The sequence below is a fragment of the Pavona decussata genome, unplaced genomic scaffold (assembly GCF_977016875.1).
Source record: "Pavona decussata unplaced genomic scaffold, jaPavDecu1.1 SCAFFOLD_28, whole genome shotgun sequence".
NCBI lineage: Eukaryota > Metazoa > Cnidaria > Anthozoa > Scleractinia > Agariciidae > Pavona > Pavona decussata.
Genome location: NW_028145451.1, coordinates 1,683,835 through 1,708,299, shown reverse-complemented (window position 1 = coordinate 1,708,299; position 24,465 = coordinate 1,683,835). Strand labels below are relative to the sequence as shown.

Below are 24,465 nucleotides of genomic sequence, written 5' to 3'. Positions count from 1 at the left end.
AAAAATAAGCATTTCTGCTTTTTGCTTTGAAATAAAAGTCAAGTATGATAAAAGAATGATATAATGATCTTTAAAAGTGGGACGATGTTAATCAGAAGTATTAAAAATGAATAATTTGTAGTGTTTTCCCTGGGGGAAATAGCCACCCCACCCTAAACAAAGCGACTAATATTTAGATTTCGATGTCATGGCGGGCATACCAAGGAGTTGGCGATGTTGTCGACTTTCGGTCGGCTTTTTCGGCCTGAAGGTAAACTGAACAGTGTAGATCAATGACTTCGTTTCCGGTGCTCCATTAGCAATTTTGTCTCTGTGAAAGAGAAGTAATCTTACCCTTCTAAGTGTTCGTATTTTAATTTGCATTTGCACTTATCTTGACAGCTTGGCGGACGGCGATCTTTCTCTCATATTGCAAACGTATTTTCGTGTTTACACATCTGGCTTTACTTTTAGGGTGTCCGCCAAGATCGTAGAATTTTCAACAAGATATCCAAGAATTGGATTTGTCTTTCTTCGAGGCACAGAAATGGTAAGTAAGCTATATTTTTGATCGATTCTCAATTAATTAAGCGCATCTAATAATTCCTGTATTTCTTAGCTTGGACTTGTTCCTCCCAAATGTAAGACTGATAATTGTTTAATACGAATTTCTTCACTCAGTTGTTGCTTTTTCTTTCATTTAAAGAAAGATTACAGTTCAAATGTCGTTAATTTCCTCTTTCATATGGTAACTCAATATCAGAAGCAATTTATCAACTTAAGCTTGAGCTTATTAAATAATGTTATCTACTGGCTGGCATGATCAACATCCTCCCGGCCGGTCGTGTTCTTTCAATGCAACGGAAGACTTTCTAGGAAACTTTTCCTCAGAGTATTCTTGAGTTTTTCAGCTGGCTTATAATTATGGAATTCAAGCTGACATCAAAGCAAGGTGTACATTTCTGGTTGTGTCGCTCAGGAATTTATAAGCTTTAATACTCTCTAAGGCGACCTTTGTTTTTTTTTTTTGAATGTTTAAGCACCGATCAATTCATAGCTTTAACATCCACCCACTGAGTTTGAATTTATGAAAACTGGCTTGTTCAAGTTCTCACCCTATGATGGTAGGGCTGAAGTTTACGACAAATGCCCAACCCCAAAACCATTTTATGTTGCGATTTGGGGTATATTATGAAAAATTGCACTCGCTGGGCAGGAATTTGTTTAACCATTCATGCTATAGAATCTGCAAACCGTTTACACTCAGATTTTTAGAAATACCTTCCAGAAACATTAAAAAGTTTGTGGAGAACTTTTTCAGTGAGCCAATCTCAACATAATTATTTTCTTCTTAGAAAGAGTCCACTTGACATCTTAGGCTCAAATTCCCCACCCCACCCAGGTAAAGTTCAAATCACCACCCTCTGCAAGGGCCTTTGGCACCAAATGCCTTACTCCCCAAGCACAGAAATTGGTTAAATGCCCAGGGATGGGATGGGGGGGAGGGGGGGTTTCAAGGTGCAAATTGATCACAAACTACTATAAGAATAGCTTTAGCTATAGTGGCACCACCCTTTGGAACAGTCTTCCTTGTGACATAAGACAAGCAGAGTCCCTTGGGTTATTTAAGCGCTTAATTAAAGAAGTATGTTGAGGCACGGCATTCGTGGAAAGCAGCTTTAGTTAGGTTTAGGTTTTAAGTATAGTTTTTACAATGTTGATACTGATATATATTTTAATGTTTTATTTGTAGCTGATGAATTGTCCGTGGATAAATAACTGAAAGATGATGATGATGAAATGAAACAACCTCATTCCCACAGCCTCTCCTCTTCACCTCCCTCTCACGCTCCCTGGGTGATGTGAAGAGGAAAGACCCTGGGAATGAGGTTGCATTATAAACAGTATCTAGTTTCTCCTCACAAATGATATCATCATCATTTCATCATTGTTCAGGCATTGAGATCATAAAAATAAAGGATGTAATCACTAAAAGATAATAAAAACATCTTGATGTTTAATACAAGTTCTCCAATCAAGAGATGGTAAAGAAAACAGTCATGACCATAAAATGAGTCCACCTGAACAATTTTACATGATTTCTCCAGTGGAAGAACTTAGGGTGCATTTTTTTAGGAGAATCCAAAAACAGATTTGTGATCTCATGTCATTCGGATCATGGTGTATCAAAGGAACCGACTAATCCTTGTCCAGAGTGAATTTGTCAGTTCTTTTGATGCACCATGATCCGAATGAACTGAGATCACAAATCCGTTTTTGGATTCTCCCAAAAAAAAATGAATGCCTTAATTTTTATTCTTGACCCAACACTATTTTATTTGTCAACTTGCAGAAAAACCCTACAGTACTAGTGTACAGGATGAAGGCCCAAACTTTGTTCACTAAATCTTTAGTTTATGTCTTCTTTGTGAATTTTACAGAGCAAGTCACAGTTGCTTTCAAGTGTGGTTTTCCTGTCATTTCCATCCCCCTGCCATCCAGAAGGGAAAAGTGTGAGTTTACTCTGCGTCCACTGTCGCACACGGTGAAAGATTTTCTTCAAGACTTACAAGCAGAAGATAAGGGGATTGAAAGAGCTACTGTTTATAATGAAGATGGCTCCAGGATATCTAGCAGCACAGGCGTGGATGTGTTACTGCAATCCAATTTTAAGCTGGTGTTAAATGATGACTCGTATATTGTGTCAGTACCTGACGAGAGTAAGTGCTTTTGGAAATTGTGAAAAATGTGAAACTAAGTTTGGTTGAATTGATGACGGTTTTATTGAAAGGTCTCTGAGCAAATGAGACCATGACTCTGTATACATCCAGAGGTCCACAGGAATTTTCCAAGTGTGGAATCAAACTACCAGTGGGTCTACAACCAGAAAAAAGATTGGAATTGGAAAAAAAGATTTTTGATAGTTCTCTTATTCCCTACCCTAGTCTGAAGTGTTGGCTACAACCCCCCCCCCCCCCCCCCATTTTTCCCAAGCGATCGCTCAATTAGCCTAGAGAAAGGTCAGTGCTGATACCAAGATGTTGGCTGCAGCCACGATGCAGTGATGAGGGTATGATGAAAACTGAAACATCATATAAATCCCACCTCATCTGATCCCACACAATCAAATATGATTGAGTTATTAACAGATTTCAATGATATTGAATTTTAGTTTCTTTATCATTGAAGGTTTTTATGCAACATTCTCATAGGTGACTTATTTAATGCATTTTTATTTGCTCAGAATTGCATGCTTGTTAGCTTGTTGACATTTTTTACATGCTTAACAAGGCTGCTGACATTTTTCTGTCAAACCCTTAATTTTGAAGATTTTGAGCAAAAATCAATTGGGGCTCAAAAGTCACACATTTCCGATAGTGTTGCTTGAAACCTTTCAATAGATAGTAATATATTAATTTAATAATGACTTTATTAAAGTGTCAAGGAACAATCTAGCAGAGGGGATTCCCACTGCTAATAGGGGACACCTAACTTTCTAAAATACAAAACGAATTTATGATAACTCACTAACACACAAACTACTAAAACTCTATTCATAATTATCAAAATTCTAAAATCTTGTAATTAAAACCCTAATCATGAATTGCAAAGGTAGCAGCTACTACAATACATGCACCTAACATGTTACTTAGATCAAGACGCATATCCGGGTCTTAAACTGCTTAAGACTGGCAGCCGATCTGTCTTTACTTGGTATCTTGCTTCAGAGTCTTAGACCTAGGCATCCAATCGAGTGTGTCACTGTTATAAAACTAGGTTGATTGTTTCTTTCCTCCAGGTAAGCCTCCCATTGATGACTTTAGGACTGTTGCACACATCAAAACCTTGGTGCATCAGTTATACAGTGCAATGAACATAGAGCATCATCAGGTATGAATGAAATCTATGATATGCTGTTTGAATTTCTGTTGAAATGTCATTCTCAGGTGTACTTGTAGCTGTACAGGGCTGTGCATGAAGTACATGTACAGTTTCTTGTCTTTGGGTTCTTTCAAAAATTGGGTACAAGTGTATTATGTTGTGATTTAAAATTTGTTTTGGTTTAAAATTTTTCAAACCAGTTTAATTTTTATTTTCCTTTGTGCAGTACAATTAAAGGGCTTTCCCCAATGTACTTATAAAAATTGTTTAACATCCACGGTACATCTTATAATCTAAGGGATTCAAATTTTTGCTTCATACCTTCCTGTGAAAATGGAAGCTTTTGAGCACCCACTCCCCCCCCCCCCCTCCTGCCAAACCCCTCAGCCTTGGAATGGTCCAATTAATGTTTTGTGAGTAGGAGGGAGCTATGGATTTTTTTTCTGGGACTCTACAACTGAAAATCTTGGTGCATAACCATCCTATAGTGTATTGCAAAAAGGGAGTTTTGAAATTTACCTGTCAGTATTGAACTTGTTTCAGAGTTCCTGTAGAAATTATCCTAGTTTATTGACGGTATAAAGCTGTGAAATTTTCTTTACATTACAGCATTAAGTATTTCAAGAATAACAATAAATTGTTTCCCAAGTATTTTGAATCTTTTTTTTTTCCAGTTAATGAGTTTTTTTCGGAAAGATTTCCAGAGAAATGTTCAACATTTCATTCAAATTCTGGACATTACAAAGAGGAATTTGAATGTTCATTTCATTCTCGGAAACACTGGTCATGCGTGCTGTGGATTGACTGTAAATGCACTATACATGTAGATTGGTTATGCAGCAAGCCCTTCAGTTGCATTGGTGAGGGGGTTAGGAATGTTTGACAGGCCCAAAAAATGGCTGCGTGTCAGAGTTACAAATGGGCCGACTGCTTAAGAATGGATGTGTTCTTAGTAGGTAGTGATAAGTAAGAAGGGGATGCCATAACCACAGCTAACATATTTCTTTCATTTTAAGCTGGAGAAAGAGCGCTATCTCATGCAAGAGCTGGAGAAACTCAAATTAGAGCTCAAACCTTTAGATGATCTCAAAACAGAAATTGATCGCAAATCTGCACAGCGAACCACTGCAGTGGTTTGGGGAGGGCTAGGCTTCATGGCATTGCAGTTTGGTCTGTTGGCGCGTCTTACTTGGTGGGAGTACTCATGGGACATCATGGAACCGGTTACTTACTTTGTTGGATATGGAACAGCGATGGCTGCTTATGCTTACTTTGTTTTAACTAGACAGGTAAGGACTTCTTGACATGTACAGTTAACCCTTTAAGGACGGTGCCTACTATTGTTACTGTGCATACGTTCTGCGCATCTCGAGATACTTGGGTTTCCTATGGGTGGTGCCTGCTAATACAGGGATATTTTTAGATAGATAGATAAATCGTTTATTGAAAAGAACACCTCGCAGTCCGAAGACTGAATTACATGTATAATGTACAAGAAACAAAATCTATAATTAAATTAATCACAAAGGTCTATGATTGATAATAAAAAATGTACAGTCTAATAGAATCATATCACTCAGAGTGACCTTATGTTAAGAAAATATACGTACATAAAACATTTAATTTTAATTATTTACATTCTTAGGCTATGGTTAACAATAAAAGATTTTTTAAGGCGCTCCATTTTGCTCGGTTTAAAACGATGCAGAGATGGCAGAATTTAGCAAGTTCTCTCGGTATCCAGGCAAAAAGAAAATTGGAGTTGACCATGCATTTTCAGAAGTAATAAAGCTTCAATTTGGACAAAAAACACCATACATTGCTTTGTATTTTACTGTGTTCTATAAAGCTTTATTGTTGCTTAATTATCTCTAAAAAATGCGTGGTTACCCCCAATTTTCTTTTTGGATTCCAATAGCCCTTGTTAAGTTCTGCTTTTTCCGCATAGTCATAAACTGCGCAAAAAATACTTCGGTATTTGCCCCAACATCAATATGCATATTTTCCTGACTGTTCTTAATATATTTCTTATGTTACTAGTTGGGAGAATTTGATTAAACATCAAGGTGTTTCATCTTTGGTGATCTTTTTCATTTTTCTCATGAACTGTATGTTTGACTAAGAAGAAATCTTGAAAGGAGAAATCAGATTCTGGTCGCTATTGTGTCTTAAAGAGTTAACTTTTTCTATGGCAGATAGCCTTGTAACTCTCTCTGTCTGTCTGTCTGCCTTGAAGAGCAATTTGCTTTATGGATAGTTTAGTTGCATGGACAAACAGGTGAGCTTAGAGCTGCGGCTTTGCTGACTCGACAATGTCCATCTCCATTGAATGTTCTGCTGCATATGCTAACCTCAGAAAATCTCCTCTTCCACAGGAATTTTTATACACCGATGCCCGTGACAGGCAGTTTCTAATGTTTTTCCACAAACTTTCCAAGAGGAAGACTTTTGATGTTAAACGGTACAACGAGATCAAGGATTCCATCAGTAAAATTGAAGAAGATTTGAATGTTCTACGGAGTCCGTTGTTTCTTCACCTCCCTGAAAGTGCCCGGCTGGAGTTGCTTGGCAAAGTTGTTAGCAAAGAAGATGAAAAATAAACTGATAACTTAGTGCTATGAGTGTTCATAAAGTAATTGACATTAATTTAATACATGAATTTTTAGCGGAATTCTCTATGAATGCGCGGACATGGTGTACAAGTTTAGAGTAGTTGTCAGGGCCTGTTTGCATGAAATAACTTAACAGAAGGGCGAATCAGTCTGCCCCCATTTTATTCCGAAGAATTTTCTCATGATATCTTTTGGAGGGTGTACACTCTTTTCTTTTTATAAGAATATTGTTTTTTCCGGTCCAGACTGAATTTTCCTATTTTTCTGCCGATGTTTGGCTGAAAATATTCTTGTGAATATTCTTAGATTATAGCTTATGACATCTCCGTTTTAAAATGTATTGGGGTATCAATTACAAGTGTTTGGTGTCCAGATCGAACGTTTGGCTAGTGCAGGTTTTTATCGTTTGATTGGCTAGTTTTGCTGTCTAGAGAAAGGAAGAATTTTATACGGTTTAGTTAAAAACATCTAATTGTTTCGTATTTACAAATTTTCAACACACAAAATTATGTTCTTTTCAAAATTTCAGCCTCAGGTTTATTCTTAAAGTATTAAAATTTCGCAAAGTTCAGCCTCCATATTCTTATAAAATAAATTCTTATAAAAAGAAAAGAGTGTACTCGAATCTCTACGATGGCCATTAAAATCTTTACCTTTAGTCATCAACTCTGTTGACATACCAAACATTAAAACGAATTAAGTCAAATTGAGACGAACAGGAAAAGGCCCACCGTAGCTAAATTTGTGCATGTGGTGGCAAATCATCTTTGTTCCCGGTGCCCTCGTGAGAATGGGTAACAAACAGCTGCTTGGATTGTGACGAAATTAATATATGAGTTGCTGTTCTTGTGTGTTTTGGTGTACATATAATCAAAATAACGAGAAAATAACGAAGTAACATGGTTCTTCTCACTGTGTAGAGTGTTATGCTTGCAAGTGGATGTATGAAATAATTATATAAACGTGCAATGTAGCGTGCGTCGCAGACAATCTATACAATAACTGGTATAGGACTACTGTCAACTCTTGCCTTGCGGACACTTGCTATTACGGAGAAAATCCAGATCCCCGCGGGGAAAGCTATAGGGGTTTGACTGAAACTGACTCCCGCTATTACGGACTCCCGCTTTTACGGAATTACGGACACTTTCGTAGTACAAACATAACAATTTTATTGTTCTGACTTTCGTTAAAGCGAACACCATGAACTTTGCATGTAACATAAATTGCAGTCTGATGTTCGTCGTTTGTCAAAACACACTTCAAAAGTGGAATCTTTATTTTCGAGTAGATTTCATTAGTGGCTGTACAACAGACTCTGCTTTTTCACTCTTGTGCCTTTTCCTTCCAGATACTTTAGGAGAGACCAAGCTCTCATCCTCCATTCTTAACGACTGCACATCTGGCATCCCCCGTAGATTTTTTTGCAGGGGCGGGTGACATCACAAAGAGAGAGAGCCTTGGATCGAGATTGGCCTGGTGACATCGGACGCACTCTCTAATCTACGATTATTACTGGTATACAGCTGTTTCGACAAAGGTTGTCCAAAACAAGCGTAAAACCGTACACCACTACCGAAAGGTAGTCTGGGAAATACGCAATAAATTTCAAGAAAGCTCAGAATCATGCCTCGACCTCGAAGACCTGATTGCGGGCAATATGGATTCTGAGCTTTTATTGAAATTTTTTTGGATATTTCCCTCTCGGCATTGTCGCGTACGCTTTTACGCTTTGTTTGGACAACCTTTGTCGAAACAGCTGTATTTAACAGTTATTCCACGAGCGCGCATTGGATATGAGATGATAGATACGCGCCTCGTTGGCTCTAATCATCTCATATCCAACAAACGCAAGTGGAATAATTGTTTTATTAAAAACAATCAAGAAATATTGCTAGATCCTACTGATTTCGCTGTGCAAGAATAACCAGCAGAAAATTTAATGGTCGCCATTTCTCGGCCATAGTATAATGGCTCATATACTATGGCCGCTAAGCCAATCAAATCCCTCGAATTGCATTATACAATGATTCAGTTTTTGATAATTATCAGTATAAAATGAAGTTACATTGTATCCGAAAGAAATTCATATAAGAAGAAGTACGGAGTAGGTGGGACGGTAGTGTAACTGGGGTGTTGTAAGTGACCACACTGAATGAAGGTGCAAGTACTATCCCGCCATTTGCATCACGTGTTTATCGTCGTGTCCACTGCGACAGAAATGGATCAGTTCCAGCTCGGTTGACCAAAAAATCAGTTTCCTGATGTTTGGCGTGGAACTATTAAAAAGTCGTTCGCGCAGTCTTTTTACCAAACCCTTCCCTGGCTCCCCGCGTCCTCGCCTGGGGCCTGACGTTCCGTACTTGTACTCCTTTGTTGCTTGCTCGGGACTAATTTTCATCAATTTCTTGTTTGTGAAATGTTGAGAAGGCAACAAATCCAGGAAGTGTTTAAAGGTAATTAAATAACCTGTGCAATAAGATATGTACAATCTGTGCAATTTTACTGAGAAGCTAAAAATAGTGAGCGGCAAATATAGAGCAAACATGCACGTAGTCATTTCTGCCGTTGGACGTTTGCTGTATTGAACGTAATTCTCAACATCGCTAATGAAGACATAGAGCCGTGAAAACGTCGGATTTTCTTATTGCTAATTTTCATCTCAAAACGTCACTGAACTAATTCGTTGTGAAATGTTGAGAAGGCAAACAAATCCAAGAAGTGTTTACAAGTAATTAAATAGCCCGTGCAATAAGAATCGGCCTCAGCTGCTCGATCGCACAGGAGTTCAAAGAATTTTGGCAAAAAACACAGGCGAGCCGCTTTCCTGTTTTTTGGTTTTGAAAAATAAATAACAACAACAACAACACTGACAACAAAATTTCTTAGCCGTGCCAGAGTTAACTATATGTTTCCAATTATTCAAAACTCATACGACACGCAGCAATCGAAAAACAGATCCAACGGGCCAGGCGCGCGTCAGTCTTAAACTCCCGAAAAGAATTCTGGCCCGAAAACCTTTTTTGGGCTGTAGAAAATGTTTCCGCAACAATGCTCTTGTAAAAAGGTTTCCTGTTTTGGTGCCCCGGACCTATTGTGCTTTCTGTGGTCTGCATTTTATGCCAAGTCTTCAATCTGTTGTCTGCAATTTTATGCTGACCTATTGCCACGGACAAACAAACTGTTTTGGGTGCCAGCTGTCGCATGCTATGCCACTCAGGCTGGTATCGTATTTTTTAGAAAGAGCCTAATGGTTTTTTATGTTGCTTTCAAAACGACTGGCCTTCCATACCTTCAAACTAACGCAGCACTGCAGGGTAAACTCTCGATGTTTAATTTACAAGGTAAGAAAACTTCTAAAGGTAATCGGATAATAACGAGACATGGACAAAATAAGATGACTTTATTACATCACATTCAGGATATCTCTAACCAAACAATCACAAAATAGTTACAAGTGATAAAAATATAAAACTATCATTATAAAAACTAAACTAATACACCAAAATAGTAAGTTGTAATTAGTTGTAGTTATCAATTACTAGTCCGTTATTTTCTGCTAAATAGATTTGTCGACAATTATAAAAAACGGTCGTTCTGCGCTTTCGTTATCTGACATTTTGGTACATTTCTTTGTCATCCTTTTCAAAACAACAACGTCTTTGAACGCAGCGATGATTTAATATTATTATTTCGGACGCCTTGAGTAACACCGTGAGTAATCGATAGATAGACAGTTTATTAATAAAATACTTGGCAGCCCGAAAGTTGAATTGGGTATTTACATATAATACAAAACTAGATTTGCCAATTTAGTTCCTGAATTGTTCGGCCACTCGAGCTAGCCGAACGAGTTGAAATAATTAGGGACTTCCAGATCAGAGTACGAGTTCGAGATTGGGTAAGAGTACGACTTTCAAATTTCAAATCAGTCACATCAACAGAATTCTCACTCTTTCCTGTTGTTTACCAGCAGATAAGAAGACTCTAGCAACAAGATTGGTGTGACAAGCGGTTATCTAAACGCCCGGTCTGAACCACGCAAACTAGATATGAAAAGTTGTACTAGTACTCAATCTCGTACTCGTGGTTATATTAAATCTGAAGGTTCCTATTGGTGACCTGTTGGATACCTTGCAGCTGTGTTTCTTAAGAAGGGTTATCACGGACGAGCGGTTCGACAAAAAAATAATTTATTCGAAACGCTAAGTTTGTTTGGAGGTTACTTAACATCTTTCTTGTTGTAGATCAGTAGCGCCAGGTACACGTCTGCCACGCAACACTGAATGACAAAAACAACAAACTGAGTTCTTGTCAAGCTCTCCGCTTTATTCTGTGTATAACGGAACTCAGTGAGACTCAGATTCGTCCCATAAATACGTGTGCGTGAGTATCGAATCTGAAAAAAATTAATAATCGGCTGTTTCCCGAAAAGTGTTACAATGAACTGAGAACACCGATTACTCTGAATGAAATCTATCTTCGTTTAAGACGGATCTATAAACATAATAGCAGTAAGCAATTTAAATCGGGACTGAAAACCTCATTGCGGGAAGGTACGGATAGTTCACTTACAGAAGCAAGAATAGCTTAATTTCCGTTTTTCCCCAACGTCCACAAAAAAATTAGATTCTAACTTTGAAAAGCCTCTGAGCTGCCGGTAATGCATGCAAGAAAGGGAAAAAATCCCTGCTTTTGTTTAATTTGGGGGTGAAAGATTTCTGTTCTATAATACGAGTTCTGACTTCGCAATATCTCAGATCGTTAAAAACTGGACCATTGGGGTCAGTCACCGGGGTGAACTCGCACCGGTATTGATTGTAGATCCATTATGATATTTTGTGCTGACACCATGTAAACGAATACAGTCACAAGAAAGTCGCGCCGGTATCATGTAAACACCCCTAAGTAAGAGGGTAATACATAACAGAATTTCTGATAAACTAGTGGCCCTCTATCCTTAAAAATTATTCGGTACTTTTGAAAAATACGTCTAAGATGGTCGCAGTAAGTTACAAAACTAAAAATTGAAAATGCTGAAACATGAGGAAGTTAATGTGCAAAGCTTGAGAAATTTTGAAAATGAATAATAAAATAACACTAAAAATAAAAGGAATTATAGCTAAGATGGTAATAGCTAAGAAACCGAAAAACTGAAATATTCTGATTGAGCTTAGATAATGAGTGCATTATTATTTTGCGAAATAAATAACCTGCATGGGACCAGATTCCGCGACCCATGGCCCATGGCCCACTCCCTCATTTAAAGCCGCCATATTTAATATCGATAAACCCTTGGATCGAAGTCGAGTACCAAAGGATACGCTTTTGGCTTCCTGTATATTAGAAAATTGCAAAAGAATACGTGGCATTAACTGTACGAACCTTTTTTAAACGATAGAATGAATTTTTAATATTCATTTCATACTAACAATCAACATTCACGAAGATCAGTGGTGTTGATTACCACATTAACAACATTTGAAGTTACTCATTACAATTTGCGTCAGATGTTTACTTATTACAATTTGCGTATACTTACAAATATTACAAAATGCTGCAGCCCTTATTACAAAATGCGTAAGTTCGATGTAATGTTTGAAACACGAGCAGCAGTGTTTTATCGCGATCTAAAACCACGAGGCGCAGCCGAGTGGTTTTAGACTCGTTAAACAAGTGCTGCGAGTTTTTTGAACGGCTTCAAAAATATTCCTGGAAAAGCGTGTGTCAAGAGAGTTCATAACATTGACGCTTTTGTGAACGTTGGAAATTAGCATACGAGAAAATCATTAAACACCGCATACTTATAAGGAGAAGGTTTTATCGGGTTTTAAAGCCACTGCACGTGATGTTTTATCGACTATTTGATAGGTCAATGGGCTTATGAATTATTAACGAGGTTTTGAAAAAAGGCGTAGGTTCGATTTATTACAAAATGCTGCAGCCTTATTACACAGTGCGCACGTTATTACAAAATGCCGCAATCGTTATTACAAAACGCGTTACTTATTACAAAATTCGTCGTTATTACAAAAAGACCCCAAATCAGAACAGGAGACTTTTAAAATAGGGTTTCCTTTGAATCAAATGTGTCGGTTTTTACCACAATGGGATAACACTAATAGAAACATTGAAATTCCCTATTTGTTTTGCAGCAACCTTTCCGTTGTTTGTCGATATTTGTCATCACATCATTTTAAATTCTATTTTAACTTTGTAGTGAACTGATGGAGACACCTACAAACGACACTGCAGTGGATCCGCAAACCCAAACGGGCGATATCGCGTGGTGTGTGACCTTTAGCTTGGAAGCCCTAGTTGTCCTGTCCACTAACTCGGTAACGATCATTGTATTCCTGAGCAATGCTCCTCTGTCCAGGCATACCTCTTTTCTGCTCACTAATCTGGCCTTCGCTGATCTCTTGGTTGGTTTATTCGCTATCCCAGGCTGGGTGTACTTTGTTGGATTGAATTCATTGTGGCATAACAAACCCTCGCTCGCCGGTTACATCGCCTACAGTACTCTAGACATAGCCACGGCCTTCGCCTCAGTGACAAATCACGGCAGTATCGCTGTAGAACGTCTGGTTGCCACGCTTTGGCCTTTCAAATACAAACGCCACAAACGCAGGCTGAACGTGTTCTTGATTGTGGTGTCATGGGTTTGCGCGATCGTGACACCTATCCTGACAATGGTGGGATTCTATGTGTTCAATTCCAAGACCTTCGCGCTTTTCCTGTGGATGCCCTTGTTATCAGTGTTGCTAATCATCAACGCCACCTCATACTCCATCCTCTTGCTCAGGAAGCGGGTCATCAATCGCGAGCTTCAACTAGATCCCGATGATCGCCGCACCCAATGTCGCAGCCATCGTTTCACCATTACGGCCCTCATTGTTACCGTTGTCTCGCTGTCCGCATGGTTGCCATTTATGATCATGAGCATCGTCAACCTCGCGGTTTCTATTAATAACAATCGGCAAATTGTCAACCCTGTCAAGTTTCTGCACTTCCTTAATTCACTGAGTAATCCATTCATCTATTGGCTCCGCCTTCCACGCTATAAACATACGGTGTATTCGGTAGTGTTTCGATGCAAGAAGCAGCGAGTTCAAGCCCCCATGGCTAGTGCGCAGGCACCGCGGCCAAACGAAATGGATACACGCCTTTAGTTACACGCTATCTACTTGAGTCGAAAACGTGAGATGGCCGGACTCCTAGCTTCTGAGCTTGGGAATTCAAGGAATTTTCGTAGGCGAAGATCATAAGAATATTCCTATTAAAACACCTCAGAATTGAAAGTTAAAATTGATTATGCTAAACAACATAAAGCACCAAATGGAAAGTGACGCATAACAGCCTCGTTTAATTTAATGATCACATCTTTGGATTACGCAGACTTAGTCAAAGTTACAACCATCCCGTCGAACGCCATCATAGCTTTTCAAAAGGGGGGTTAAGAATTAATGGGAAGTACTGTATATTTAGAAGAAGATATTTGTTAAACAATTTAACTATAAAACATTGCGATAAAAATTGAAAAGTTTAAATCATCTTGGTTAAAAGTTTAAAATGCGACGACGTTTCGACGTTCGCTTAACGTCATTATCAAGTCAAGAATGAGCGAAATAGGAACGACTATATCATTCATTCTTGACTTGATAATGACAGCTTCATTGTTGTGTTGTTTTTTTAGACAAGAAACTTTGCTCCACATTCTCTCTCTTCACCCAGGTGTATACATGTGTCCCAGCCACATACTGCTGGGGGTATCTCTGTGGTGGACTAGCATCCCATCCAGGTGGAGTAGCAACATTCCTAGTTGCTTCATGCTTCAGAAATCGGGTTAACGTAGTGCGACTTTATCTTTACCCAAGTAAAATGAATAAGCTACGCAATTTACGGCTCATACTGAGCTTTTTGATGGCCTTTAATTCAAGCAATAGGTAGCTTCCTTTCCAGAACAACACCTGCTAAAATGTAGCCCAACGTACTTCCAGTTTTGAGCTGGGTAATTAGAGACAAGGCAGCCAAGTCCCGTCAGATCTTTTAATTCAAATTCCGACTTTAATCTGAGGAAATAATCACTGCAGTGCTACCGCGTCCTTGCATGTTAAAGGGTAGCCATTTTTAGAGTCAGTTTGAATAGCACGTTTTATCAATGGAAACTTTAAAATTTATGCCCCTTGAAGTAAACGAACCAATGTTTTAAGGTTTACATGCATTAGGGCAAAAATGTCTTCGCCGGAAGTAAATGTTAAAAGTCCAGCGCTGACTGATTTCGTAAAATTCGCGCTCTTTGAAACACCGTGTGAACTAAACAGCTTTTCGAAGCAGCTGGGTAGACGATCAAACTCATACCAATTTGAAATGTAAATAGCAATTACTGAGAGCCTTGAAAATGTTGTATTAATTATTTTCGTCCTCAGTGATCAGATGCTAATTTCTTATCAAATAATGATGCAAATACAAGTGAACAGGAATTGAGAATTTAGCTAGTAATCACCAATGAGGTAATTTACCTGTCCTATAGGAAATCATGGAGACCTATAATGAGAATTTATTTCGTGATATAGATCAGCTTCTTTTGTATCTGATCAGCATCGGTTCTTATGCATATTAGATCTCGACACAGCATATAACACTTCCCTCACACAGGTCTTTCAATAATCCACCCTTTAAACCTTGTAAGAGAATGTTTATGCCTTCTTCTTTAACTTGTGGCATCGCTGGACTAAATGCACTTCTTCAAATTGCAGTTATAAGTACGGTAAGGACCGAAGTTAACGTCTATTATTTTCGAACAAAAATGGTGTGTTTAATCACATTTAAGGTACGTTAAACTTTGTAAACTGTCTGATGATTCCTTGGCAAGTGATTCATATGATTATCAGTCGAGGAATGGAAATAATCTGCACCGTTGACGATGAAGACTTTCACGGGAATCGTTTGGCGTGTCCAGTTCGGAAACACTAAATGCCATTCGGTTGATTTTCCCGGCGGAGTAATGATCTGTTATGATCATTGCAGCAGAACACAGAATCGAAACGAATGTCGGGGCAAGCGAATTTAAACGACGCAACGCACTTTGATAGAAATCATGTTTTTTATGTTTGGTTTGGCAGACCCCTGGAAAAGAGGAAATATATTTCTTTATGACCTTTCAATGTTTAATTATTTAATTCAAGAATGAGCATCAAAACACCATTTGGTTGATTCTACCTGTGAGATTAATCAACTAAACACACAAAAATGATACTGAGACGGACAAAAAGAACGGCACCACATGAAATACAAGTCACTGACGTTTTTCATGAAAAAAAATTGGTTTACGTTAATTTGAGGTCGTATCTGATACGACGCTTCAAAGTGAAGAATGTACTAAGAGAATTGGTTGATAAAAGCAGGGCTCAATGCGATGAAATGTTCATTCTGTGCATCTATGATTAATTAAAGTAATTCTCGTTGTTTGTGGCCGCTATATGCTACAGTAAACAGTAACTGGAGATCTCAGGGATTAACATTTTTTTTTTCAAACGAAGACCTTTTTTTCCAAATCTTAGCGGATTTCTAGACACAAGAAATCCACTCCACCGACGACTAATTTCTCAGTTTCTGTAACATAAGGCAACAAGAAGGAGCAATACCGCTCCTGGTCGGGATCGGCTTAATCATCGTTGTTCCATCAAAGGGTTTCTTCATCTAACAATTACCAGACAATAGTTTCCCATCTCGTCTCGAGTGCTGTCCAGGTGTGGGAACTACTAAAACAAAAATGTGCAGTGCATCGCTTCAACTACACAATGTAAAATAATTTGTTATTCAAAGAGGTGAGGTGTTAAAACTTAAAAAAAAAAGTTTTCTGTTTCGCAACGTCTGATTTTTAATATTATATATCAATATTTATTTCGGTATGTAACCAGCAGGTTATCACTGAAAACCATCTCTAATTCTCGCCTACCGGTAACGTTCATGTGGCGTTTAAATCTCGTTTTTGCAATGTTCCCTCAGCGGTTTCACGTTGTAATTAACAATTAGAACAATTGCTAGATCTTGCTGATTTCGTTGTGCAAGAGAAACCGGCACTGCTGACTGTTTTAAAGTGCCCCTGGGACGAAAATTTCATTTTTCATCTTTTTGCATTTTCGTCGGTAGAATATGACCTTCTTACTCATGTTACCAAATTTCAATCCTTTACGGCGATTGGAAGTATTTTTTTTGAGCTTTTTATTCGAGATTTCACGGCCGCCATTACTTGGCCTTGTTCCTGAAGTTAAGGCTCAAATTACAGGAAGTGACGTCATTGGCTCAACACGAAAAATTCCACATGGCTAATTTTCATATGGATTCTACTTCATAAACTGTATTCTGCTGTTGCGAACTAAATAACAGCAGAATACAGTTTATGAAGTAGAATCCATATGAAAATTAGCCATGTGGAATTTTTCGTGTTGAGCCAATGACGTCACTTCCTGTTATTTGAGCCTTAACTTCAGGAACAAGGCCAAGTAATGGCGGCCGTGAAATCTCGAATAAAAAGCTAAAAAAAAAATACTTCCAATCGCCGTAAAGGACTGAAATTTGGTAACATGAGTAAGAAGGTCATATTCTACACGAAAATGCAAAAAGATGGAAAATGAAATTTTCGTCCCAGGGGCACTTTAAGTATTTTATTTACCTTCTTTTATTTTCAGGCGCAGCTTATTCCAAACGACTCGTTCTGTATCCCAGTCCACCAACCAGAACGTTTTGCTAGCGAGGTAATGTATTTTATTGAAGTCTGGAACCAATCTGTTCAGGCGGAGGTCTTCCTCCCCAGTCATTCTTTCCACTTTCTTGTTTGCTGTAGACTTTATGTTCGAAGACCGCTCGAGTTTGAGCGAAGGATCAAGACAAAAAATATGGGCTACTTTGCGGATCTACCCGTTTCAATCTGTAATTAAATTGACAAAAATTTGTCTTGCAGGGACTCGTCAAGGTTTTCCACATGACTCCTCTATGGCTCAAGACGCATGCGTCTCACATTAATTGCCAACACACCGAATCCGCTTCCCAGCTGACGTTCAACGCAGGCTCAGTAATGCAGGTGGTTCTTCTTAAAGTTCCCCTGGTCGCCGCCGGAATGTTGCAAGACTTAACTCGGCTAACAGTCGAGATAACCGCTACCCACGACGTCAGTATCGGAAACACATTCGACAGCGACATCAGATACGGTATTTCGGATGGTAGTCGATTCGTGGGGTTTGAAGCCTGCGATAAAGGAAATTACCCCGACCATGCCCCCTGTTACGGAGTAGAGGGCATTCCGGGAGTTTCCCTGTCTTCCATACACCATATTGATTACAAATCTCCTAGCACAAAGGACGCTCGCTACCCCGGTCAGTTTGTTTTCACGTTACAACTGGATGAGCGATGGGGTTCATGTTACACTGCACACGATGGTGGCTTCAGTAAGGCGAGTAGGTACGCCAACAGGCTAATGTTTAGCAAGGGGCTTTTCCTGGAGGTGTACAAAGGGGACAGTGGAGAGAGGGTTGGGATCAGGAACATCAAGGTGGTTGTCACAGAAACCTCGTAGTATGGACCAAAATCATCAATTCAGCAGGAGGCGAGAAAAACCTCTCTCAAACATCGCCTCAGAGCCCTCGGTCCCCTTATGCAGCGGTCGTACATTGCTGGCCATGCGGAACGCGGGCTCTGAGAACGAATGTGGTCCAGTCCAAGCTCTGCCGTCATGTCTGTAAACAGCACTAACTCATTTCGAACCTAACTTTAATGGAGGATTATTAGCCTAGAATTGTAGTTTAGTCCCTACATTGCTGGCGGTCCGTTATAGATCAGTTATCGACTCAGCCGACGGGAGAACTGGGGAGAGGCGTGCCCAGTTCTCTACTCGTTCAGTCTCGTGATTAATTAACTCGCCCTCCTATCTCGGCTATCAAGAAAGCCGCTGTCATAGCAGTTAAGCTCGCTCCTGTCTTACTAAGTTTGTTTTGCTCCGTCGCTTGCTGGCGGATATTTGTTCGTTCGCTACACTCTAGAAAGTGACTGCTGGTAGTCGTCTTTGTAATTTTCGTAGTTTTTGTCTTGATTTCTACCTATGCACAACGCTTTTCAGAAGGGAGACCTACTAACACCGAGTCCGAGTAAACAAAATATATACGCAGCCCCTACAAAGGTATTGAATGTAATTAAAATGACTCTTAAGCTAAAAAATGTTGTTTGTTTTATAGTGAGGAGGATCTGTACTGGGGAGCGAATTCTCATCTATCAGCTAAAATTTAAAAGCTGATAAGCTAAAATTAAGGCCATTTCTCAGCTTTCAGCTAAAATCTTGGTCATTTATCAGCCATCAGTTAATTATGCTGAATCTCAGTCAACTTTTACTTCTCACGTGTTTTTGCGGTTTGGCATCGCATCAACCGTGTCTTTCCCAGTAGCCGAACAGTGTCGAGTATCAGTCCGAAGATTTCCGAAGAACTTTCGAGTAATTCGAATCCCTTTCGAGACTTGGAACACTGCTTGTAATCTTCTATAGAAACAATTGGAGCCATCCTCGTAACAATTTACACAACTACGCAATTTTGGCAAGTAAAATTCACTACGCTCACGGGAACTAAGCTAAAAGTCTACTTTCTTCAGCTGCGTTCCTCAGCTACCAGTTGTATCGCGTATCGCTTATCATCGTGTTGGTTGTACTAATTAAAGATAAAGATAAAGATACCAGTTAAAAGAATCCCGTCATTTCTCAGCTCACAGTTAAACTTTTGGCCAATTTTCAGCTATCAGTAAACCCACAGACCCTCTGTGAAAACTCGTCTTCGATTGTAGCACCGTTAATTGAATTAAAGTTAGAACAAAGGTACTGTCAAATATGGCTTTGACTTGTACAACGATATCTTTGATGCGCATCCTCATGTCGACTCATGTTTTGTAACAATGGAGGATGGCTTGTTTGTATTTATTATCCCGCGTTACCCTTATCCAGCGGAGTGTTATTGCGCACAAATACATGCGCAGTAAAACCAAAAGCCTGTCATGGAAGAATGCTTCAGACCCAAAGGTCATCGTTCCACGTTCCGATAGAGACGGCTAGCGCGTGCTCGAGAAACGAGATTGTCTTTCCTCTTCACTGTGTATGAATCGAAGCGTAGTTTAAAGAGCTAGAGAAAATACAACGGACAACTTTAATGATGGATACACTTTCAAGCTTTGGCGATGGTTCGTTGTCCCGAGGATGGCCGTTATATACAGATTCGACCGTAATCTCATATCCAACAAGCGAGAGTGGAATAATTGTCTTATCAAAAACGAACGTAAGAACTAATGTAGGTAAACAATTAATCTCCTTCATGGCAACCGATATTTGGAAAGACCTTCCAACTCCTTTAAAAAAACTCATACAAAGTGTGTCTGCTTTTCCGAAACAAATTATACATTATTTACTGTCAGAACAACAAATGAACTAATTTTCTTTTATGCTGACCTCGTAACATACGTTAACTTTTTAAAATTAATAAGTTCTTCCTTCCTTTTGCTTTTTCATTTTTTTTTCTTTCTTTTTTTGCCTGCTATCTAGAACCTAAATTAGCCAGGGAGCTAACAAGACAACCTAATGGTTTATTTAGCTTCCTTGCTTTGCACATTAATTTAACTAATAATTAATTTAATTTATATAACACCACTAAAAGATTGTAAGAATCAACATGTAAATAGAAAAAAAGCACAAATAAACATTATTATTATTATTATTGTTATTACGTTTACAGCTAACTACAAGAGAATAAAAAAAACCCGACCCAAATCACTAACAACGCATATTCATCCCCTTAATTCAATTTGCAAATTCAATTTGCAAATTTGGTAGTTCCCACTTTTATATATACACACTGAAATGTTTAATAAACAAGTAAAAGCAACTGAGCAATACGGTACTGATTTTAGCTAAGGATTTCCCGTCTACTCCAATACGTTTTCAAAAGTCTTTGTTATCATCGCGACGAAAACTTAGCAAAATATTTCCCTCCACACGAGCGTTTTCGTAGATGCTTGTATCTGTGAAACTGGAACCGATGTCCTCTCCTCCCCCTAACCCACAGGGGCTGACATTACCGACTACGGAAAGCCCGCTCGGAAGTAATGAGACCCCAGTGCATCACAGACACCCAATGTTAGAAGCTGGTGGTGAAATGCCTCATCAGTGGTCTTCCGGAAGTAGAACAGACAGCTCTTTATTTTCCGTACTCAGTTTATTCCACGCTGCCTTTGACTTTTTAGAGTGCGTGCCATCTTTTTCCTGCTTTTGTCTTAGCGTTCCTATAGTGGTTCGCGAGGTACTTTGACCAAATTCTGTAGCGGTGTAACGATTGGAGAGCTCTTGTACCGGAAGGCGTCTTCTTTCACTTGAGCGAAGGCCAAACATGCTCACAACCGACTGGCGGAACTCCGGCATTCTCAGACAATACACAATGGGGTTAGCAAACGAATTTCCATAATGAAGAACCTTGGTAAAATAGACGACGTTGAAGCTTATGGTAATCGACGAAAATACGAAGAGGACATTGATAATGACGAAAGGAAGCCACGCTAATAGGGAGGTAACTGTCACGATGAACAGAGTCAAAGCCAGCTTGTTTTCGTACTCATTGGTCTTTTTTCTCACAGTTTTTCTCTTGGCCTTGATTCTCTTCCATATGGTAAAGTACGACACGCTGATCACAGAACAGAGCACACTCAGTAAGGACATGGAGACGTAGGTGGCAGCTTCCAGTGATTTTAGCACAAAATAACCCACCAGGCAAACGGCTGCGGTAGACGTAGACACCAACCAAATGACACCGATGGAAAACCAGTAATTTCGGGGTTTGAGACGAAGATAGCCCACAGGAACCACCGCGGCATACACGCGTTCTAGAGATATCACTGTCAATGTTAGCACGGATGCAAATCCGAGCAAAACGTCCACACCAAACAAGGTTATCTCCAAAGATTGGCCCCAAGCAATCTCCCAGTATGTCAGCTGTGCACCGAGATAAGCTATGTACAGAGGAAGTGGCACAGCGCCAACCAACAGATCGGCGATTGCGAGGTTAATGAGAAGTAAAAATTTGCTCTTTTTTTCCGACGTTCTTGTACCAAAAGCGAAAATTGTGACCAGGTTTCCAGCGAAGATGACCAGAGCTTCTACAGCGAATGCAAAGAACCAAGGCAGAAGATTAAATCCCAGAGCTACGGGCGAAGAAGCTGTGGCGTTATTAATACTTGACTGATTCATGTTCGGCCTCCTTGAAGATGCAGAATAATTTCCCTAAGAGAGGCAAGGAATGAAATGAGAGCCGTGATGTGTTGTTGTGTTGTAGATTTCTTTGATCTATTTCAACGACAGCGTCGAAATTGAGGAACAAATTAATCACACAAATTGTAAATGATTTCTCGAAACGGGCCAAGAAACATAAAATTAGACATACAAGCCGGAGAGAAAGCGGCTCTCGCGGAAGTGTCACTTTCGACTGATTTCTTTCTATGCATCAAATTACTAAAGTGAATGCGAAACAGATTCTTAAACGAGGAGAAAATTTCTTATTCTGACTGCAGAGACAACATCTGACTTCTATTGACAATTACTCTCTCGAATTACTTATTTAATTAAATGTAATACACGCACAGAACGTATATATAAACTCTGTTATGATTTAATAAAAGCTATTTTATCTGAGGAGGGTGAGATATGCACAAAATTAAAAATGAATTTGACAACCCGCACCTAATAAATTTTCATTCAAAGCGAAAGAGTGGAGTTTTATAGTAACATTAATATGGCAACTGCTTCACCTTACATAAATTAAAATTCAAGCAACCCTAAATTTACGCTTCGTATATGAACAAAAATCAGCAAAATACCTGAGTTTTATGTTTTTTTCGGAGACCAAATCACTAATTTTTGTGTGGTTTACAGGAAATAACTTGGATTGTAATTGGGTTCAATGCAGGCGGTATTTTTTTTGACGATTACATCCCGGCACTGCTTTTTTGTAACAAATGCAAGACGCATCAAGCAACATCCTTTTTCCGTTAATAAAATTTTCCTTTCAAAGGCGACAGGAATGAATTGATCGCTGAAAACAAAGGTTGCCCGTATTAAACCAAAGTAGGACGGAAATACATTGAATACGACAAAGGCTGAGACGACAATGTCCTTGAAATCAAATTGCGAAATTGTTTAGCTTCCACGATTTGCTCTTTTGCCATTGGAGTACTTTTTTCTCCGTATTCCTCTATTATCTAATGGCTTCGGAAACTATCTTTATATCATCAATATCATCAAACTTAATACTGTATACTACTTCCCGTCAAAAAAATTGTTTGCAAATTACAATTCGGCTTAGAACTTCACGACTTTTGTTTGATCGATTGACAAGCATTCAAATGTGGTTATTGGGTATTACATATTCAGATACAAGTCATGAACAGTTCTATGAACGGTGACATCTTTCACGACAAATTGACACAGGAATATTGCGAAAGAGTGAGTTGTACAACTCTCGAGCGTGAGTAAGTGAAGTCCGCTTGGAATGACTTGTTATTCATCATGCCGGCGAAATTGTCGAAGTTTTGAAACGTGTACAACCAAGTTTAAAAAACTCACCTTCTACGAACCGACCGTCCAGTGAAGCACTCCAGTTGACTTGCTAAAATCTTTTGCAACCTCAGTAATCTGGCTGAGAGATAAACACGTAAAAAATAGGCAATATCAGCGAGAGAACATGAAAACTTAGCATTTGCTTGATTACTAACGACCTAAACCCGATTATTTCATTGTTTTTGGAGCATATTGTATTAGCTTTACCACTGTAATCTGGAAAAAATACCTGCAAGTTTCACAAAGTAAACAAGCCTTTTACATGAGTGATATCAGCCGGACTAAAACAATAATTATCTTTTGGCTTTTGTTGAACCTATTAAATTCCCCCAGGTATTAAAACTGAGCACCAACAAAAGAACTGAAATGCTGCAGTAATAAAGTCACAGTCGTTAATTATAAGCCAACAATAAGAGTTAAACAAAAGATGTCCGAAATTAAAAATCTAAGATAATATCGCTTGAAGTGAAATATATTTCCCTGAAGAACGACAGACAAGTAAAATAGGCCTAAATAGAACGTTAAACAAACACGAAGCTCTCTATACGTAAAACAGGCACACCAAACAGTTCATTTCGGTTCAGTGATGTTCGAATGGACCCTCGTCCCCAGGGCAGTCAGCGCGGCGGCCCCGACGAACTGGGGACTAGGGGTGCGTTTCTTTGGGAGAATGCGTATCCGGATTTTTGATCCAAGATCTCTCGGATCATGGCGTATCAAAGGAACCGACGAATCCACTCTGGGTAAAGATTCGTCAGTTCCTTTGATGCACCATGATCCGAGTGATCTTGGATCAAAAATCCGGATTCGGAAACGCACCCTAGGTTGGCAAAACGGATTCAGCACTGCTCCCCCAAGAGACTCTCTCGGACTGTGTTTATGTCAGTCACCGAGATCTCTTCTCTAAACCTCCTTTTCCCCACCGAGTTTCTCCGTTTTTCACAATGACCGCCTCCACTAGACAACGCTATTTTGAAACTGGCATTGAAAAATTCAGCCTGAACTTATCAAGTTTCGATCTGAGGAGTTGGCACACGCGCGTCGGAAACAGTGACCCTCAGAAATAAGGATTCAGTTGTAAAGAAAATCTATAGTTTTCTTTGGGAAAATGTCAGCTCAAATTTTGTAACACTGGAAGATTCATTCGTTTTTTTTCGAAGGGGTAATATGTCGTTGAAAATGGAGGAAAGGTCAGCTAGAATTTTCGTAAAACAACAGGAATAAAATTCAGTTTCCTAAAACTTTATGCAACATTAATTTTCAACTAACAGATCAATCTGTATAAGCTTACACAAAAATGTCCTTAAAAGTGCACGCAAAAATCTAGGAACTGACAGGTGAAAAGTAGATGGA

The 24,465-nt window shown here is 39.1% G+C and overlaps 4 protein-coding genes across 4 annotated transcripts; 3 read left to right on the top strand and 1 right to left on the bottom strand.

Moving 5' to 3' along the window:
• The first annotated feature begins 152 nt into the window (after window positions 1-152).
• LOC146485037 (calcium uniporter protein, mitochondrial-like) lies at window positions 153-7,447 on the top strand. Its single transcript, XM_085103993.1, has 6 exons — window positions 153-250; window positions 454-529; window positions 2,421-2,699; window positions 3,779-3,870; window positions 4,878-5,150; window positions 6,237-7,447. Exons 1-6 carry the CDS (start codon window positions 188-190, stop codon window positions 6,459-6,461), a joined length of 1,008 nt encoding a protein of 335 aa, XP_084960119.1. The 5' UTR covers window positions 153-187; the 3' UTR covers window positions 6,462-7,447.
• A 2,271-nt stretch (window positions 7,448-9,718) lies between these two features.
• On the top strand, window positions 9,719-13,959 carry LOC146485036 (somatostatin receptor type 5-like). Its single transcript, XM_085103756.1, has 2 exons — window positions 9,719-9,817; window positions 12,694-13,959. Exon 2 carries the CDS (start codon window positions 12,701-12,703, stop codon window positions 13,643-13,645), a length of 945 nt encoding a protein of 314 aa, XP_084959882.1. The 5' UTR covers window positions 9,719-9,817; window positions 12,694-12,700; the 3' UTR covers window positions 13,646-13,959.
• A 996-nt stretch (window positions 13,960-14,955) lies between these two features.
• On the top strand, window positions 14,956-19,002 carry LOC146485035 (uncharacterized). The gene is made up of 3 exons (XM_085103755.1): window positions 14,956-15,243; window positions 17,168-17,233; window positions 17,440-19,002. The coding sequence occupies exons 1-3, from the start codon at window positions 15,169-15,171 to the stop codon at window positions 18,049-18,051; spliced, it is 753 nt and encodes a 250-aa protein (XP_084959881.1). The 5' UTR covers window positions 14,956-15,168; the 3' UTR covers window positions 18,052-19,002.
• A 1,234-nt stretch (window positions 19,003-20,236) lies between these two features.
• On the bottom strand, window positions 20,237-23,373 carry LOC146485034 (adenosine receptor A3-like). The gene is made up of 2 exons (XM_085103754.1): window positions 23,119-23,373; window positions 20,237-21,780 (listed from the first exon to the last, which is right to left on the bottom strand). Exon 2 carries the CDS (start codon window positions 21,745-21,747, stop codon window positions 20,671-20,673), a length of 1,077 nt encoding a protein of 358 aa, XP_084959880.1. The 5' UTR covers window positions 21,748-21,780; window positions 23,119-23,373; the 3' UTR covers window positions 20,237-20,670.
• Between the last annotated feature and the right edge of the window lie 1,092 nt (window positions 23,374-24,465).

What these genes read in the sequence shown, in the direction of transcription:
- LOC146485037 (XM_085103993.1), top strand. Translation starts at nt 188, where the DNA reads ATGGCGGGCATACCAAGGAGTTGGCGATGTTGTCGACTTTCGGTCGGC. An exon ending in TTCTTCGAGGCACAGAAATG is followed by an intron (nt 530 to 2,420) that starts GTAAGTAAGCTA and finishes TGAATTTTACAG; the next exon opens with AGCAAGTCACAGTTGCTTTC. An exon ending in TGTGTCAGTACCTGACGAGA is followed by an intron (nt 2,700 to 3,778) that starts GTAAGTGCTTTT and finishes TCTTTCCTCCAG; the next exon opens with GTAAGCCTCCCATTGATGAC.
- LOC146485036 (XM_085103756.1), top strand. Translation starts at nt 12,701, where the DNA reads ATGGAGACACCTACAAACGACACTGCAGTGGATCCGCAAACCCAAACG.
- LOC146485035 (XM_085103755.1), top strand. Translation starts at nt 15,169, where the DNA reads ATGTTTATGCCTTCTTCTTTAACTTGTGGCATCGCTGGACTAAATGCA. An exon ending in AAATTGCAGTTATAAGTACG is followed by an intron (nt 15,244 to 17,167) that starts GTAAGGACCGAA and finishes TTTTATTTTCAG; the next exon opens with GCGCAGCTTATTCCAAACGA. An exon ending in CAGAACGTTTTGCTAGCGAG is followed by an intron (nt 17,234 to 17,439) that starts GTAATGTATTTT and finishes TTTGTCTTGCAG; the next exon opens with GGACTCGTCAAGGTTTTCCA.
- LOC146485034 (XM_085103754.1), bottom strand. Translation starts at nt 21,747, where the DNA reads ATGAATCAGTCAAGTATTAATAACGCCACAGCTTCTTCGCCCGTAGCT.